We start from the raw sequence: 18,118 nt of genomic DNA on the forward strand, positions 1-18,118 counted from the left end.
CTGCTGTAACAGAATACTGTAGACTGGGTGGCTTACGTAGAGGCGTCGATTTCTTAGTTCTGATGGCTGTGCGCCTGAGATCAGGGCGGCTGCAGGGTGCGGTTCTGGTGAGACTCTCCCTGGTTGCAGGAGGCACCTTCCCGCCATGTCCTCACACGGCACGGAGAGAGAGAAAGCCAGCTCTGCAGTGCCTCTTCTTCTAAGGGCACTAATCCCTACGTGGAGGGCGCCCTCGTGACCTTGTCTGAACCCAGTTACTCTCTAAGGCCCCACCCCAAATGCCATCACACTGGGGGCAGGGCTTCAATGCAGGAACGTTCAGGGGACACAGTATGGTGCACAGCCACTTCTTTCTCACGTTTAGCCAAAATCTGCCTCCTTTCACAGAATCACCTGCCCCCTTTTAAGTGACAGCCCTGCAAAGACTGTCTCTGTATGGATGCCTAGATTCTTGATGGTTCCTCTGGGGACAGAGCTCTGAATGTCAGAGGTGGGGGACTATGTGGCAGTGACAGTGGACTGCCCAGGTGCCATGACCTCTGCCACCCGGTGTTGTATCCTCTACCTTTATCCACAGTCATAGAACATCTGTCATCTTGGGGCGCCTGGGTGGCTCAGTCAGTTAGGTGTCTGGCTCTTGGTTTCGGCTCAGGTCACGATCTCAGGGTCATGAGATTTGAGTCCCACGTCGGGCTTTGTGCTCAGCTCAATCTGCTTCAGATCCTCTCTCCCTCTCCCCTCTGCTTCTCCCCCTGCTTGCACTCTCTCTCTCAAATAAATAAACAAATAAATAAAACCTTTTAAAAAAAGATTGTCAGCTTGAACTGCCTTTCTATATATTGTGAGACTGCGGTCAGTGTCACTTGAATCATTTAATATAAGAAATCAATGTAAATTCATCCAACTTCCCCTCTGTCTACCCACTCATCAGTCTGTTCATCTATCCATCCATCCGTCTGTCCACCTATCCATCCATCTGTCCATCCATCCGTCCATCCATCCATCCATCCATCCGTCTGTTCATCCATCTGCCCATTCATCCATTTGTCCATCCATCCATCCATCCTTCCATCCATCCATCCATCCATCCTTCCATCCATCCATCCTTCCATCCATCCATCCATCCATCCATCCATCCATCCATCCATCTAGCCATCTAGCCAAGATTTGTTTTAGTGTCTACGGAGTACCCCTAGCAGTCGAGTAACCCCAAGACCTTTGAAGTCTCCTGTCTGTCACTCTTTCCCCAGAACAGCGTCCAGAATATGGCATAACGTCCTTGTTGTCTAGCTGAGGACACTTAACTCCATTCCTATTTCTGACTTGACAAGGTCAGTCCCGTCAACCACAGAAAGGTTCCGTTTCTTCTTATGAGTTACCCCCCCAAATTCTTCCTGCTCGTTATTTCAGTAAGGAAAAAGGGGAAAGACATCAAACCTCATCATGAGCACCCCAACCCAATGGGCCATGGACACCAAACATCTGAGTGTGTTCCCCGCTTCCCTGGCAGAAGCACAGTTGTTCAACAGCCGGTATGAATAAGCGGTAAGGCACTGCTGGGTACTGTGCGGACGGCTCAGCAAAGGACTTAATTTGCAACCAAGCACAAAATCAAAGACTCTGTCAACCGAGGAACCGAGCGCCCGGGTAACCACCTTGCACTACCTGAGAAAGCACTGTCAGGTAAATTTCCAGAGAAAGTAATTAAGGAATCCCCATTGTCTAAAACCAGCAGCAAAATTTGGAGCTCTGGAATTTGATGCTCGCTGGGGATCTGGTGTCTCCTCCCACCCTGCTCCTTCATCAAAATGAACAGCGGAGGTTTATGAGGGGATCGGCTGGTGTGTCTCCCCCTCGCTCTCCCAAAGACGCCCCTCCAGCACCTTGTGCTCCTGCAAGCCTTGTCTTGTTGGACGAGCAGTAGGCAGCAAATGAGGTCACTGCTTGTGGGACGGGGGTGAGATTACTATACAAATCTGTAGACCTCTCTGAGATCTGCGAGCGCCAATTAATATTTATCAAGTACCCATGGTGTTCGTGATACCAAGCATCAACATGCAGAACATATAGTCCCTGGCACCAGGGAGTCTACACTCGCATTCAAAAGCTACACACAGATAGATGCTCCATGTGCTTGGGGGCCCCCACCCTGGTGGGAGAGCCCGCTGTGAGCCTGCGTTAATATTTATAGCAAGTGGCCTCTGCTGACGGAGATGATGTAGAATGTTCGTCCAGGCACCGCACCATGGCCTCCGTTGGGGGAGCGTGACTGAGATGCCGGCCCGAGTGGCAGGGGGTGTCCACTCACAGACTCCTCGAAGGGCCTCGGCCACACGCCTCCTTCACCAACTCCCTCCTTGGCTCTTACTTGAGCTTAAAATAAAAGACGGGGTCCTGGGGCGCCTGGGTGGCTCAGTCGTTAAGCGTCTGCCTTCGGCTCAGGTCATGATCCCAGGGTCCTGGGATCGAGTCCCACATCGGGTTCCCTGCTCGGCGGGAAGCCTACTTCTCCCTCTCCCACTCTCCCTGCTTGTGTTCCTGCTCTCGCTATCTCTCTCTCTGTCAAATAAATAAATAAAATCTTTAAAAAAAAAAAAAAAAGACGGGGTCCTGCTGTCCACTGAAGATCAGTCCACTGTGACTGTCCAGATCCTATCCTTCGATGTTTCGGAGTGGGGAGAGCAGGCTAAGCACCCCGACGGAATAGCCCATCTCCCACTGGCAGCTGGATGCCTGGTGGTCACCTCCCCAAAGAATAACACCAAGCAGACTCCCATCATCTGGGCTCTGAAAAGAAAAGCACCCCCCCTCCCTGCCTGTCAGGACATTTGTTGACAACCCCATTGAAAACAACCTCCACTGCCTCTGTGAAGGCTCGTTCCGTCTCCCATTCACTCCTTCCTCAGACAGTTTCTGAAAGGCGAAGAGTCTGGAAGGCACACATTGCCCCCCCCCGCCCCCCGTCACGCAGGGAGAGAGGCGTCAGCCTGGATGAGCGGGGCTGACGAGCCTCCTCACCTGGCCCCACAGTGCACCGCCTCCAATTAAATCAAAATGGCTTGTTTTTAATGGTCTTTTACACTGACAAGTGGGCGATCATTTTGGGCCCACTAGCTGTCAGGGAGCGGAGGCAAATCCTCGGTTGATAATGCCCAATGCTTCCAATTAGGAGCCGAGGCCGCTCCTGGCGCGCTAACGATTCCCCAGCCGCCCCCTAGGCCCCTTTGGCGCCGGTGTTTCTTCTTGCCTCCTCGGCCGCAAATTACTGACACAAAACGGAAGGCCCCGCGTCTCCTCTGCCACGCCAGGCCGGGCCCTGTTGGGCTTAATGAGCCGATGGAAGTTTCGTGGCTCCGGCGCTAAATTCTTTTCTTGTTTGACAGCTGCTCGGCTAAGGCGAGTGTTGACCTTATAAAAGATTTAGTGTTTCTCATTATTTTCTGTCAAGCTTCACAAGTGATGGCTCTGCGGTTATCATTTGCATCCTGGGGTGTGTGTGCATGTGTGTGTGTGCGTGTGTGCGTGTGAGCACACGCGCTGGATGGGGTCCGGGGTGGAGATGGGGAACAGGAAGGGGTCCTTCTCTCCCTGCCTTGCATCTGGCTCCCGCACGACAGCTTCCAGCGTGACATTCTTCTTGGGCTGAGCTGTTTCAAAGAAAAGCTGAGAGGCAGGGCCAAGATGATGGACGGTTCGAGCGAAGGCTTCCAGGCCTCCCGGATGGAGCGGAGCCTCCCCGAGACTGGCTGACTCCAACAGCCCGCACGTGCTGGGCAAGAGGAGGACGGCAGCCGGACGTGCTGCTGGGGACAGCCTTTGGGCCACACTTTATTTTTTTATTTTTTATTTTATATTTTTTTCAAGTTCATTTAAGCAAACTCCACACCCAACGTGGGGCTCGAACTCACGACCCCAAGACCAACAGCCATATGCTCTACTGACTGAGCCAGCCAGGCGCCCCACATACTTTAGGTTTCATTGGGAGGAGCTCACCCCTCTCTTACAGGCCCGTTTGCTTCCTCCCCCGGCTTTGCATCCTACATAAAGATTTAATGGCTTTTAAAAGCAGAACCACTAAAAAAAAAAAGTGGCATGTATAACTCCCCCTCCCCCCCACGCCAATGTGACAATGGCAGCGCTGGTCAGTCCTCACTCTGTGTCTGTGCCTGCCGCACTGGGGCTGCTCCGTATTAACAAGACTCCAGGGAGTGCATGCTGCCTCCTCTGCCAGCCTCCTGCTGGCCTGGACCCCTCATCCCTTCCTGTCACTGTGCCCTCCCCTTGCTCACGGACACACCGGCCATCCCAGGTGAGAATCACCCAAGGGGACTCACGGACACACTGGCCATCCCAGGTGAGGCTCACCCAAAGGGACTCACGGACCCACTGGCCATCCCAGGTAAGGATCACCCAAGGGGCCCTGAAGAAGGAGACAGAGTTAAGGGCAGATGAGCACATGGATGTCTTCTCCTGGGGATCCTGAGTCTTTATTCGTCACCAATAGAGGATACTCAACTTCCCGAAAGAATCATCTCTTAGAGCAAAAACACAGCACCCTCTCCTTCCCATGCCCATGGCAGACCTTGCCACTTGATCCCTGCACACTTTTACACAAGCTTCAATTCAGCCTGAGAGTATTTTATAACAGAACAGCCACCATCAGTCTATTTGAACTGATATGATATGTGAGATGCTCACCATCCCTGCCTAAGAGGGGCCGTGTAAACAAATTGCTAAGTAAGTCCTTCTTTTTGTGGTGCATTAATATGCCATGTGTATAAGAGGAAATAAAATATAACCCACTAAAGGAAAACAGGCAAGCTGGGTTTCATCAAAATGAAAAACTTTGATGCTTCAAATGGTACTAAGAAAGTGGAAAGACAACCCACAGAATAGGAACAAATACTTGCAAATCATATCTCTGATACGGGACTTGTATCTATGAATATAAGTATTACCCTTACAACTCTGTAATGAAAAGATAAATAATCAAATTTTAAATGGGCAAAGGATTGAACCGATGTTCCTCCAAAGAAGATAACGCAAATGGCCAATAAGCACATGAAGGATGCTCAACATCAGGAGCCAACAGGGAAACACAAATCAAACCTCAATGAGACACCACTTCACTTCCACTAACTAGGATGGCTACGATCAAAACACCAGACAGTAACAAGTGTTGGTGAGGATGCGGAGAAATTGGAACCCTCCTACATTGCTATGAGAATACAAAATGGTGCGGCCACTTTGGAAAACCCTGTGGCAGTTCCCGCAAAAGACTAAACATAGAGTTCCCATATGCCCCAGTGATTCCAATCCCAGGTATCTCACCAAGAGAAAGGAAAACAGGTGTCCACATGACAACTTGTTCATGAATGTTCTTTTTTTTTTTTTAAGATTTTATTTATTTGACAGAGAGAGAGAGCAAAAGCAGGTGGAGTAGCAGAGGCAGAGGCTGACTCAGGGTTCGATCCCAGCACCCTGGGATCATGACCTGAACCAAAGGCAGACGCTTAATGACTGAGCCACCCAGGTGCCCCAACAGCGCATTCTTCGTATAGCCCAAAAATGGAAACAATCAGCTGATGAGCAGATAAACAAAATGTGGTAGATCCATACAACAGAATATTATTCAACCATGTGGATGAGCCTTGAAAACATGATGTGAAGGGAAAGAAGCCAGGCACAAAAGACCAGGCCTCATATGATTCCATGTCTATGAAATGTCCAGGCAAATCCATACAGACAGAAAGTAAGGGTTGCCAGGTGCTCGGGGGAGGGAAATGAGGAGTAACTACAGATGGTATGGGGTTTCTTTTTGGGGCGATGAAAGTGGACAAGCCTATGAATATACCTAAAATCACTGATTTATATACTTTAAGTGGGTGAGCCTATGATACGTGAATTATATCTCAGTAAAGCTCTTTTAAGAAAAGGTCAGGCCACTTGAAAAATAAGAATACCCCACTTGAGTCAGATGCATGTTCATTGCCTGGATGCAGTCTTTGGAGGCTGGAACGGGGTGATAATTGGCTGCCGTGAAATGGTCTCAGATGGTGAAGGAGGGTCTGGTGTGTTCTCAGCTCCCCTGGATTATCCATTATAACTCTCACTTCCCTGAAGCAGAAGTGGGAGCTTTCGGAAAGTTGAGTCAAAAACCCCACCACGGTGTTACCTGGTTATTTACCGACGAGCATCTAGCAAAAAGATTCATCGTCCAACTGTGATCCCAACAGCTGACTGGCCTTAGCTAATCCTCGGAAATGATCTAGAGATACTGGTATGGCTTCTGGAAATAGCAAGTTGATTCTCATTTTCAAAGGCTTGCATGACTGTCTTTCCTTCTGCCCCAGTAAGTCTCAAAGAGCCCAAGAGTCAGTGGACCAAGACCTGGATCCCAGGTCTGGCTTTGTGCATAAGGTAGCTGGGTCTCCTTGGGCCAGTGTCTTAACCATCCTGAGTCCTCCTTGTCCGAGGAGGATAGCGTCTCCCCCACCCACCCCCGCTCACCCGACACGGTGCCACGTTAGACTTCCCAGGGAAGCAGGAAGTTTGTTTTCTAAGCCTGAGCTTGGATGTTCTTTGAAAACGCAGCATGTGTCAGCAGGGAGGGTCAGGCCCTGTGTCCTTGTTCCATCTATTTTTGGACCACAAATTAGAGCCAGTAGCAGAATAACAACGTAGGGGACCAGATGTCTCAGGAGAGACTGTCCCCCTCGTTAATGACTTAAACTACGAACCTTCTACATCAGAGCTTAGGACTCAGCCTATCTGCCAAGGATGTCTTGCACGGATTTGTGTTCTTCCGGGGCCTCTGACCTCCAGCTGCCCTGAACTTGACAGAAATTACTGACCTGGGACTGATCCATAATTTTCAAGTACCTCTCATTAGAGGAGACAGCCCCTCAATCTTTTAAAGCAAAACCTCTCTCCCAGTCCCCTGAGTGGTTGTCACTTAAAAAACAAACAAAAAAGACCTAAACAAACAAAAAAAACCCCAAACTAAACTAAGATATCTATAGCTATCTACAGCTGCCTTTTTTTTTCCTTAGCTCTTTGGCAGATTTTTTTTTAAATCTGGCTATTTTTTTCTCAAATCCTGCCTTTTGCCTTCTTGGCCCCCAGACTTGGCATTGGAAGGCTTGGTGTCCAGTTGAGGGACTATCGTGTGGCTAATGAGAGGGGACTGGAGGGTCAGCTGGCCCAGCTGCCCCTTTTAATAGGACCGTGTCGGGGGCCTGGACTCAACAGGCACATGGGGAAGCCACTCAGCCCGCACACCTGCCCAGCGGTGGGCTACCCCCTCCTGGCTGCCGCGGGCACATGCACACGCCCTCCATGCGCATCTGGGGACGGTGTCACAAACGACCGCACGGCCTGCCCTTCTGCTGTAAAGAGCCCCATGCTGTGTCTGCCTCCACATCCCATCTACAAAGAGGCCTCACGTGGAAGGGAGAAGACGGGAAGGAGACAGGGACAGAGAGAAGGCGAGATGCTGCTCACTCTTCAGCATGCGGGCCCAAGCTGGTCCACCCGCCAAAGGCTGGTGTCACCAGGCAAAACGACCACGTCTTTCCTCCTTGGGTCTTGGATGTTTTCTTCGGCACTGAGATGACCGTGCGCAGTGAAGCGGGAGAAGTCTAACAAGGGGAAAGTTGGCACAAGCCAAAGTCACAAACCACCGGTTGTGAACCTTCGCTTGACCACAAGACTCGTGAGTCAAATGGAATCATACACAAATCTCCAGCAAATAAATCTCCTAAAACAGAGTAACTCTTTCTAAGTTGGGCATGGAGGGAGGAGCCCCCGCACGTCTCCGTCCCTTGCCCAAGTCACTTCTCCAAAATGCAGCTCTAAAACCCCGCGTTGTTGTTTTCACATTAAAAAGAGGAAAAGGCAATAATTCCTTAGAGATAAAACGGACGCCCTCTCAGCTTCCCTCCCTGTTCCCACTCCCCACCCTCCCCAAGGCAGGGCTGTGCATGACTTCCCGGCACATTCTTTCCTTCCAGCATTACCTAACCAGATTCAGACACATGCTTGAACAACACAGGGGACTCTTTTGTAGGTTTTAAATCTTTCATATAAATGGCATCATCCTTATGTTCTATTCTGTAAATTCAACTTTCTTTCCTCTGCAACATTGTTTTTGAGATTTCTACGTGTTGATGCAGACAGACCTGGAGCAGCGCTGTCCCGTAGAACTTTCGGTAGTTCTGAAGCCACCGGCCCCATGGGGTCAGCTGAGTACTTGGAATGTGCTTAGTACGACAAGGAGACTGGGTTTTTTTTATTTCACTTAATTTTAGTTACTTCACATGTAAATAGCCACACGTGGCTCGTGGCCACAGTGTTGGACAGGGCCTCTCTGGGGTATCCATAGTGACTGATGAAGAGTGTTCCACTGTATGAATTTGTCACCTTTGGTTTATCCAGTCCCCACTGATGGACGTGCCGTCATTTCTAATACCTATTATCCTGTTACCACGAGGATTCTTGTACACATCTCTTCGTGGACATTTTTGAAAGTTCCTCTAGGGTCCATAGCTAAACATGGATTCATTGGTTCAGAGGGTATGCACATGCCCAGCCTTTCCAGGTAATGCCAACTCTTGAGTGGTTGTACCAATTACCACCCTTGCTAGCGGTATCTGAAAGTTCCCACTTCTAACGTCAGGCTCATTACCATTACTGCCGCCAGCATGATGGGCACCAAATGGCATTTTCTTTCTTTATTCCTTGGTTACATACATTAGGATGAGCATATTTCCTGTGTTTGTTGGCTTTCAGATCTCCCCTCCGTGAATGGCCCATTCATTTCTTCTTCTTCCTGTTTTTTTATTGTGTTGGGATGGCAAGACCACTTTTACCCCCAACCCCCAGCCACATCTCTGCCTTATTCTTTGAGTCTCTGCCTGTATGTTATCCCCTTAGGAAGCCTTTTCTGGCCCCAAAGTATGAGTCTGATTATCTGTTTTATAACCTCTTACAAATCTGGTACTTCTGGGGCTCCTGGCTGGCTCAGTCGGTCGGTGGAGCATGCGACTCTTAATCTCAGGGTTGTGGGTTCAAGCCCCATGTTGGGTCTAAAGATTACTAAAATATAAAATCTTAAAAAAAAAAAAACAAATCTGGTCCTTCTTTTAGTACTCAGCACACCTATAACTGAATAATTAGTTGTGTGATTATATTTTTATCACCGTTTTCCGGGTCCGTGTAGCAGAGGCTTTCTAAATTCTTCCAGTCTCCTGGTGCCTAGCACAGAGTCTCGTATATCATGGACATGCAAATCACTGGTACTGAAACAAAAGGACAACGGCCACATCTTACCCCCCGAACCCAGATCACGTGGGCACCAACTCCATAATGGTGCCCTGTCATTCCGAGGGATTTTCTGTTCAAAATAGATCACGCTTTTCAAGGAAGCATAAAAAAGTAAAAACTGAGCAAATACAAAGGGTCTGACTCATGCAAATTACTTCGGCACCAAAGAAATTAAATTAGAAATCAGTCACAGATGTAACTAATAGAATTGCCTGGAAATTTAAAAGCACGTTTATAAATCACTAAAAGACCAAAGAAGGAATCCAAACAGAAATCTGATAGAAATTAGATGAAAAGAGAACGGAACAAAAATAAATATCCTCAAAACTCGAAACTGAGAGGAGATCAAAGAAAATGTAGAGGGCAAAGGAGTTGCTCATGCTATGTTATATAAACGGTGATATTAGAAAAAGAAGGAGTGAAGGGTAATTAGCTCACTGATGACTCGAGATGCCAGGAAGAGAAGGACAGACGGAGTGGCCTCAAAGAAGGAATCATGAAGTCATGAGCAAAATTAATGAAGAGGCGAAGGTACAACTAAGGGTATGGATCAAACGAAAAGCTGATCCCTTGAAAGTGGATTGGAAGTGCACAGATGCGTTCAACCACAGTGGGAAATGGAATCCAGGAATCTAGATCCCCCGGGGCCAAGCGGGGCCACAGGCGGCAGGCGTGGACTCGGAAAAGGTGGCGGGCTGGCTGCTGGCTCCCTCTGCCCGGGGCTGAGCCTAGAACGGGGCATGGCTGCCCACCTGGGGGCCTGGGTTTTCATCCGTAGATTTGGATTCCATGGTGTCCAAGGTCTCTTCCAACCCTGGGTTTCTGGGAATCTTTTATTCCAGGTCGGTTGCAGAGAGTTGGAAAATATCATCTGAGGGGGGATTAGGAATCCTAGGACAGCGAGGACACTAATCTCTTTTAAGATCTGATGGTTGCTCAGCTCCCCTGCCTCATCTTGTCTCCCAGCTACACTGATTCGCTTTCGTTTCCTCTCACTTGCCCAAATTCTTCCCACTGCAGGGCTTTGGCAGGTCCCCACCATCTAGGACATTCTGCCTTCATTGTCCCCTGCCCAGCCCGCTCATCCTCTCTAGAAAGGCCTTCCTGCCCCCCAGACGGAGCTAAAATCCCCATCCACAGTCCTAATAAATTGCCACTAAGCATGTGTAGTGTCTTCTGTGGCCACCTCCCCTGCCATCTTGCAGGGTCCACGGGTGCAAGCCACCGCCTGTCTCACTCACCGGCATGTCCCCGTGTACTGCATGGTGGAGGAGCCCGGTCCCTATTTGGGCAATGCTCTTTAGATGCTGCCCATTGAAACAGGTCCAGGGCCTTGGCCAACGGGGGTAGAGCTGCCCCCACCTGCCCCGTTCCTGGGGCTGCTGGCAGGCTGGGACGCTCACCTCTTATTTACCTGCATGGACCCTAGAGCGACTCAGCTCCATTGAGCAAAGCTGTCTCCTGCCAAAGCTGTTACAGTTTCTTAGCTCCAGGCGGAGGCAGACCGCAGATGGCTTAATTTAGAAGCATCTCCGAAGGAATTCCTTGCTCCACAGCTCTTCATCCTTCAACTCCAAGGGGTCCGTGGGGTCGTGACCATACACGGTTTGAGGCCTGACTTGTAATTAGGATCCTCATCTCTGGCTGAGTTGCTATTTTAGGAGGGGAAAGTATGCCTGTGGGATAGGAGCCACGACGCTCCCAGCAGTGACTCACTTGACTCATTTCATGAGCGTTTATTAAGAGAGAGTGTAATCTCTCAGTGAAGACCTGGGCCAGCCCCACAGCTCTGGGTTCAGTCTGTGCGACTGGGGTGAGCGATTTAACCTTTCTGGGCCTCTCTTTCCCCATCTGTAAAATGGAGACAATGTCTGGATGTTCTGGGGCTTGTGTGAAATCTGTGCGCCGTGCCTGGCATTGCTGAAGGGTCCAGTGATGCAGAATAGGACAGATTCTGCAGAGGGGCACCCTGCTTCTTGGCATTCTGAGAGCCGAACCTCCCCTCTCCATGGACTCCTGGGCTTCTGCTGGAGAATTTGGGGATTTCAAGGGATCCCGTTTCCCTTCTCATTCTAAAGACCCGTCCCGTGTTGGGGGCGAGGTTTTGCTTGAGTTAGGCTTTAGGAGAGCCCATCAGACCCAGTCACACAAATCTCCTTTGGTTTTCACCTAGGACACTCACACCAAGCCAGCTTTGTTTAAACATGGCCCCATGCCAGGCACTGGGGGTCCTGAACAGGCTAGGTGTACCCCCTGCTTTACAGGGCTCCAGAGCTGGGTATGCTTGAGCTCCCCTGTCTTAGATGACTTAATCCCATAAGGTTCCAGCTGGAATGGGATTTCATCGACATCAGACACTACATGCAGCAGGCCTTCTGCCTCTCCCACTGTCCCCCAGTGCAGCTGAGAATAGAGTGGGTGACAGAATGTGTGTGGTCAGTCACTGGGGTGAGCCTCCTATGCTCAGAAGGCCCATTTAGAAAACCAAAGGGAAAATGGAACTGAATGCTGAAGTACAAAAGGCACAGGTCATCCCTGGCACACAGTACGTGCTTAGTGCGCATTTTTTAGATGAACGGATGAACGAATATTTCTTTCCCACTGAAGTTTCTAAGTAAAAGGGGACTGCAAAAAGGAAAATTTCTTCCAGGGTTCTTTTGTCTGTGTGCTGATTTTCACCTGATTTCCTCTAAGCTGAGCAGCTCCTTAGGGCTGGATCCTCTGCCACCTCCTCAGGAGATGAGAGTGAGTGCTGAGCCTCCTGCCACCAACACCAAACCAATACCACCTACCACCCACCAACACCACCCACTATCAACACCAAACCAATACCACCTACCACCCACCAACACCACCCACTATCAACACCAAACCAATACCACCCACCATCAACACTACCCACCATCAACACTACCCACCATCAACACCACCATCAACACCACCCACCATCAACACCACCATCAATACTACCCACCATCAACACTACCCACCATCAACACTACCCACCATCAACACCACCATCAATAGCACCCACCATCATCACCACCATCAATACTACCCACCATCAATACCACCCACCATCAACACTACCCACCATCAACACCACCATCAACACCACCCACCATCAACACCACCATCAATACTACCCACCATCAACACTACCCACCATCAACACCAAATCAACACCACCCACCAAATGCCATCAGCACCATGTGCCATTCCTGCATCCTGAATTCCCAGGGAATGGCTTGGAGGTTCTTTTCATTTCCTGAGGCTACCATAACAAATTATCACAAACTTAGTGGTTTAAACAATAGAAATTTATTCTCTGGAAGTTCTGGAGGCCAGAAATCCAAAATCAAGATTTCAGCAGGGCTGCACTCCCACCAGAGGACCTAGGGAAGAATGCTTCCTTGCCTCTTCTAGGTGGCTCCTGGCGTTCCTGAACTGTGGCCACATCACTATGACTTCACGTGGCCCTCTCCTCTGTGTCCATGTCTTCTGTCTCAAGCATCCTTGTCATTGGAGTCAGAGCCTTCTTGACTAATTCAGGATGTTCTCATCTTTAGAGCCTTAAATTAATTACATCTGAAAAGACCTTTTGTACAAATAAGGTCACATCCACAGGTTCCAGTGGTTAGGATGTGGACATATCTTTTGGGGATCACCATATCTTTTGGGGGATCAGCCCACAAGGGCCAGGGGGGATGCGTGGAAATAGCAGAGATGTGGGCTGCAGAGCTACGCTTCCCTGGTAGGAGCCTGGCCACCAGCGAGCCTTGACATTCTGAATGTTACAGGAGACCCAGGACACATAGGAGTCCCAGGTGGCTGGGCATCTGAATCAGCCAGGGTGCCTACGAGGTCTCTGGAGATCCAAAGTGCCAGCCCTCCTGAGCGTCTCTAGCTGCCTTCTGGGAAGCATGGGTGTCAGGAAAGTCATATCACAGTGTAAAAACCAAGCCATCCCTTGCCAGAAGGGACACAGGGGTGCACCTTGGAAGCCTTTTGTTTGTTGGCTATTTTATTCCTGCACAAAGTGTAGGGTCTTCTCTCTTCCCAATAACTTTTGTGCGGCCACTGGGAACTTTTCTGAAACTGGAGATGCAGCTGAGAACAAAATTATGGTTTGATTGACCAAAAGGAGTTGAGCACAGGTATTGAGCCCTGGGTCCAGGTAGGCATTAGGTGACTATGGCAAGGGCCCTGCCCTAAGAGGACTCAGGAGCTTTGGGATTGGGTTCCAGCCCTGCCTGGGTTGCAAGAACCCTGGATGATCCTGATGTACATCCAAGAAATTCAAAACCTGAGGCTGGGGCTGCTATGGGTCCTGGAAGCGCTGCTACATGCAGACAGTCCACGGGGGACTTGCAAAGGGTCCACAAATCTTAAGTGGTGACCCACACCATTTTGTATGTTAGGACTTGGGGTATTTTTTCCCCCCAGAGAACAGGGTCCATGGCTTTCTGCAGAGTCTCCAAGGGGTCTACCTGCCCAAGAATGAAGAATGTGGTTTATGTCCTGCAGTAACACCTAAATCAACCCACCACCATCTGACTTTTATGAGTTCCTAATAAGCTTCTGCAGCCCCTACCCCCTTCCCCCTCATGAGCGAGTTGAGATGGGGGGGGTACCCAGACATAGTGTGAGCTGTGACTGTGGCAGAATTTTCTGGAAAGAATCCACAATTTAGTGCCCAGGAGTGGGGGCTAAAACAGAGTTTTTCTGACATGGATTCCCTGTGTAGCCAACCTTGGACTGTTTCCTCATCTGTAAAATGATGAACACAGTCAGCTTGGGTTCCACTGGGCCCTCAGTACCCTGATGGTGAGCACATGCCCCCAGGACCTGAGGCCAGACAGCCCACAACAAGGGTCTGGCGGACCCTAAGTGGTGGCCCAGACCTTGGATTGGGGGGGGCCTGGCGGTGTCCCACAGATGCAGGCTTCAGGGGACCAAGAGGTCACATCAGTTCTGCACCTGGTCTCAGTGGAGACATTACCCAGTCCTCTACCATCAGGAAACCAGTTGGGCCACCAGCTCGTGTGAAGGGTCATGACTTTCCCTGGGGGTGGGGAGGTCCCAGGCCTCTGTGTTCCCAGACAGGGCCAGAGTATGCCCACCCCCCCCCCCAAGCACAGAGACTTTACAAGTTCCTCCTTGTCTTCTACTGCCTTTTACTATCATATCCTTCCCCCATCTTTCCCTTCCCCTCTTTCAACACCGAAACGCTGCCTGCAACACGGGCTTGGCTACCCCCACCCAGAGGGTGGCCCTGGCCTGGACTCTGGACAAGAATGGGTCCTGCTTTGTCATCCTGAAGACATAGCAGAGCCTTCAGCGCTCCTGCAAACCCAGAGGGAACCCCTGTCCCCCTCCGCCACGGCCACCTCGTCCCCTCATGAACTGGAGCTCCGGTGGGCTCGGGGGCCAGCATGCACGCTGCCCCCTTAGCCTGGGAAGGCCCTGCTCACCCTTCCAGCCTCCCCCTCACATCTCCTCCCCAGAGGGTCTCCCCAGAGGGCCACCCCCGACTCCCGCGAGGGCTGAGCTTACGCTATCGGTGCTCACCGCACACCCCCCACTCTATCAGTTCTAGTGAAACAGCTGCATAATTATTGTTGGTGTCTGCTTTCAGGCCTCTAGATTGAAAGCTCCCTGATTGGACAGAAAATCCCTCTTGTTTCCTGCCGTATCCCCAGTGCCTGGCACAGAGTTTTACTCAATAAATATGCATTGCATGAATGCATGAGTGAATGAATGTATGAATGTACGAATGAACGAATGAATGAATGAATGAACGAACAAACGAATGAATGAACAAACAAGCAAGTACAAAACCTTTCCACCCTGGGCCTCCCACAGGTTATCGTATAGGAGAAATGCGATTTTAGGGAGATTTTCTTGCTCTTGGAGGTGACGGAACAGACCCACGAGACAGGAGGGGTTTTCGCCCACCACCACGTCTTGAGAAGGAAGGGCAGACTGAAATACTGATTGCCTCACATTTTAACCGAAGAGACACTCATTGGATCTGCCCCCTCAAGTTTCCTCTGAAAGGGTGGCATCTGGAGCCGAGCAGCCTTGCCCTCGCTGCCTTCCGCCCGCAGCTCGTCATCACCTCTCGGTGCTAGGATGCTCCCCGCACTCACTCTTCGCTTCCCTCCCTCTTACAGTGATTTGTGTTACTGCTCAGAGATGGAAGTGGGAGGCAGGCCAGGAGAGAAGGGGAACACGGGGAAGGAACCGCATGCCCACTGACCTGCTCTCCCCCTTCCATAGGTGCATCCCCATCTCGATACCTTCCCCACCGAGGCTGATCGCCAGAGAGCATTCCGAGCCCACCAGGAGGAGCATGCGGTGCGCCAGGGGACCCTGCGAATGGGCAACTACACCCACCCCTAAAGCCTTCTTGGCACAGTAGAAAATCCTCAAAGGACTCACCTTTCTTGCCCCAGCTCACGTTAGATGCTCCCCCATTTTTATGCGGGTTCTGCTTTGGCAAGGACCTCAAATTCAGGTCTTCAATGGATTCTTTTTGGTAAGAGTCCCTCCCTCCTTTTAGGTTTGCCAATACTTACCTTAGCCCCACTGACCCTCTAGCTAGGGACTCCCCTTCCTGCAGGAGCCCACCCACCCTCGGTTCTCCAGCCCTCACCTGGGAAGATGAATCCAAATCACCAGGCAGCTGTTAGACTCCAGGCAAAGGGTCGATTCCAAGGCTCTGCCCATTGAGTGTGAAGAACAACCCGTGTATTTCCTACAGAAAGCCCTCATTTTATATTCCAAACATGAGTTTAACTGTGCTTTGGGGATGCCTGATCCCTCACCAGGCCAGTACACTCTCTCTCGGGGACCCCTGACAATGAATGGCAAGAGCCCATGATCGGGCCTCAGGGCCCGCCCCCACCTCCTCCACGCCAGGGGCCTGTCAGTGAGGCGGGGCCAAGAGGGGCTTCTCCACCCAGACGGACCTTGGGAAGGCCAACCCCGCCCAAAGGAGAGAGCCTTCTGGGCGGGTGGGTAGGTGGGCGGATGCGACACAGGCTGAGGAACGTTTCAGCCAAGCTCCTGGGCGCTTCTTACCTCAATCACTCTTCGTGTTCTTACCTTCTCCCCACAAATTATATACTGGTCTATTTTAAATTAAAATTGCTATTTGTCCTCTTCCTACTGTATCTTTATTTAAACCTACCACCGGTGTGAGAGCCCACCTCACACTCGTCAGATGGTGTTCTGATATGGGCACCCTTCGAGGGAGATTACCTTCTCCAACATACCCGATCCCAGGGGTGCCTGTATGAAGTCCGGCACATCCTCCGGTTTCTAAATCTCACTTCTGGTCTGAAGAGTCCAAAACCCAAGAGTTCGACCCAGAGCCCTCCCCGGGACTTCAGACGCACTTCAGACTCACTCCTCCAACTGCCCGCCTGACGTCTCCACTCCGGTGTCTGGCATTCCTCTCTAGCCAACCCGGCCAAGACAGAACACTTGATTATTCCCCCCAAACTTGTTTCTCCCTCAGTTTCCCCCATCTCGTATGTGACACCATCAACCCTGCTGCTGAAGCAAAGATCTTCATTACTGTTTCCCTCCTCTCTCGCCTCGAATCCAGAGACAAGCCTGTCAGTATGGCTTCCAAAAGACCCCTACCCGTCCCCTCCTCTCTGAGCGCCACCATGTCTCTGGAGAACTTGCCCTCTCCCCGCTACCCTCCCAACCATGCTCTCCACTGAGCAGCCCCTTAGCATTCCAGCAGCTTCTGCTGCTCTTGAAGCAAACTCCACACTCCTCACCCAGCCCACGGTGTCCTAGGGGAGGCAGCCAAAGGCTGTCCTTCTGGCTTCATCTCCCACCTCTGGGCACTATACCCACAGCCATAGCCCTCACTCCTGCCTTAGGCTTCCTGCTTGCTTTTCCCTCTGCCTGGAACACCTGGGTCCCCAACTGTCACCTGCCCACCCCTTCTTGTCATTCAGATCTTAGCTCAAAAATCAAGTCCCCTACTCAAAAGGTGGTCCCTGAAATCGCCACCAGTAAAATTCACATCGACTTGTTTTATTCTCAACCAAACAATGATGCCTGGTTTACTGCCTGTCTCTTCTCTAGCAGGGATGTTGCATGGGATCAGGGACCCAAGATCCCAAGGGCCCGGCATATGTAAGTACCAGTGGTAACTGTGGAAGGACCCCGCTGCTCCAACAGCTGCCACAGCTCACGCCCCCCGCCCCCTGCGGGCCAAGCGCTGGGCCAGGAGACACACCCAAGTCCGGTGGTTACAGGTCTGGTTGGATTTCTTGATCAGCCCTCCCACCCCCACCCCCACACACGCATGCCTTCCAATGCCAGACAAATGCCACACACACTAGCACCCCTCAGGAACCTAGCCCAGCCAGGGCTTTGACAGACCCCAACCTCCTCCAAGGGCTGGAGATCCCCCTTCCACCACACAAGCCAGAGGGAAACAAGCACCCCCCACTGATCTTGGCCAAAGCCATCCTGAAGCCTTCTGACCGGCAGGGAGCAGGGAGCCTGGAGTGGGAGCACAGGAGAGCCCAAGGGGCCTGGCCACTGAGCTGGCCGCCATTCCATGTGGTCAAGAGCATGAAGCCCAGCCTCATCAAGTAATTTCTGTGTGCCCTCGAGCAAGTAAGTGTCTTAACGTCTCTGTGCCTCACCTGTGAGACAGGACCCTGGCACGGTACAGGACATCGCAAGCTAAATTAGATCATGATTACAGTCGAGAATGTGTACAACATAAATAGCACAGCGGCTGGCACTTTGAAGCAAGAGA

At 50.9% G+C, this 18,118-nt stretch overlaps 1 protein-coding gene across 1 annotated transcript in view; it reads left to right on the forward strand.

The window, feature by feature from the left end:
* Positions 1-15,729, forward strand: part of CFAP77 (cilia and flagella associated protein 77) — a 126,129-nt gene extending 110,400 nt beyond the window's left edge. Inside the window, exon 6 of the mRNA XM_036079740.2 lies at positions 15,607-15,729. Within this exon, the coding sequence (XP_035935633.1) occupies positions 15,607-15,729 (123 nt within the window). The remainder of the gene's footprint in view (positions 1-15,606) is intronic.
* The last annotated feature ends 2,389 nt before the right edge of the window (positions 15,730-18,118 follow it).

This window comes from Halichoerus grypus, chromosome 14 (genome assembly GCF_964656455.1).
Source record: "Halichoerus grypus chromosome 14, mHalGry1.hap1.1, whole genome shotgun sequence".
Classification (NCBI taxonomy): domain Eukaryota; kingdom Metazoa; phylum Chordata; class Mammalia; order Carnivora; family Phocidae; genus Halichoerus; species Halichoerus grypus.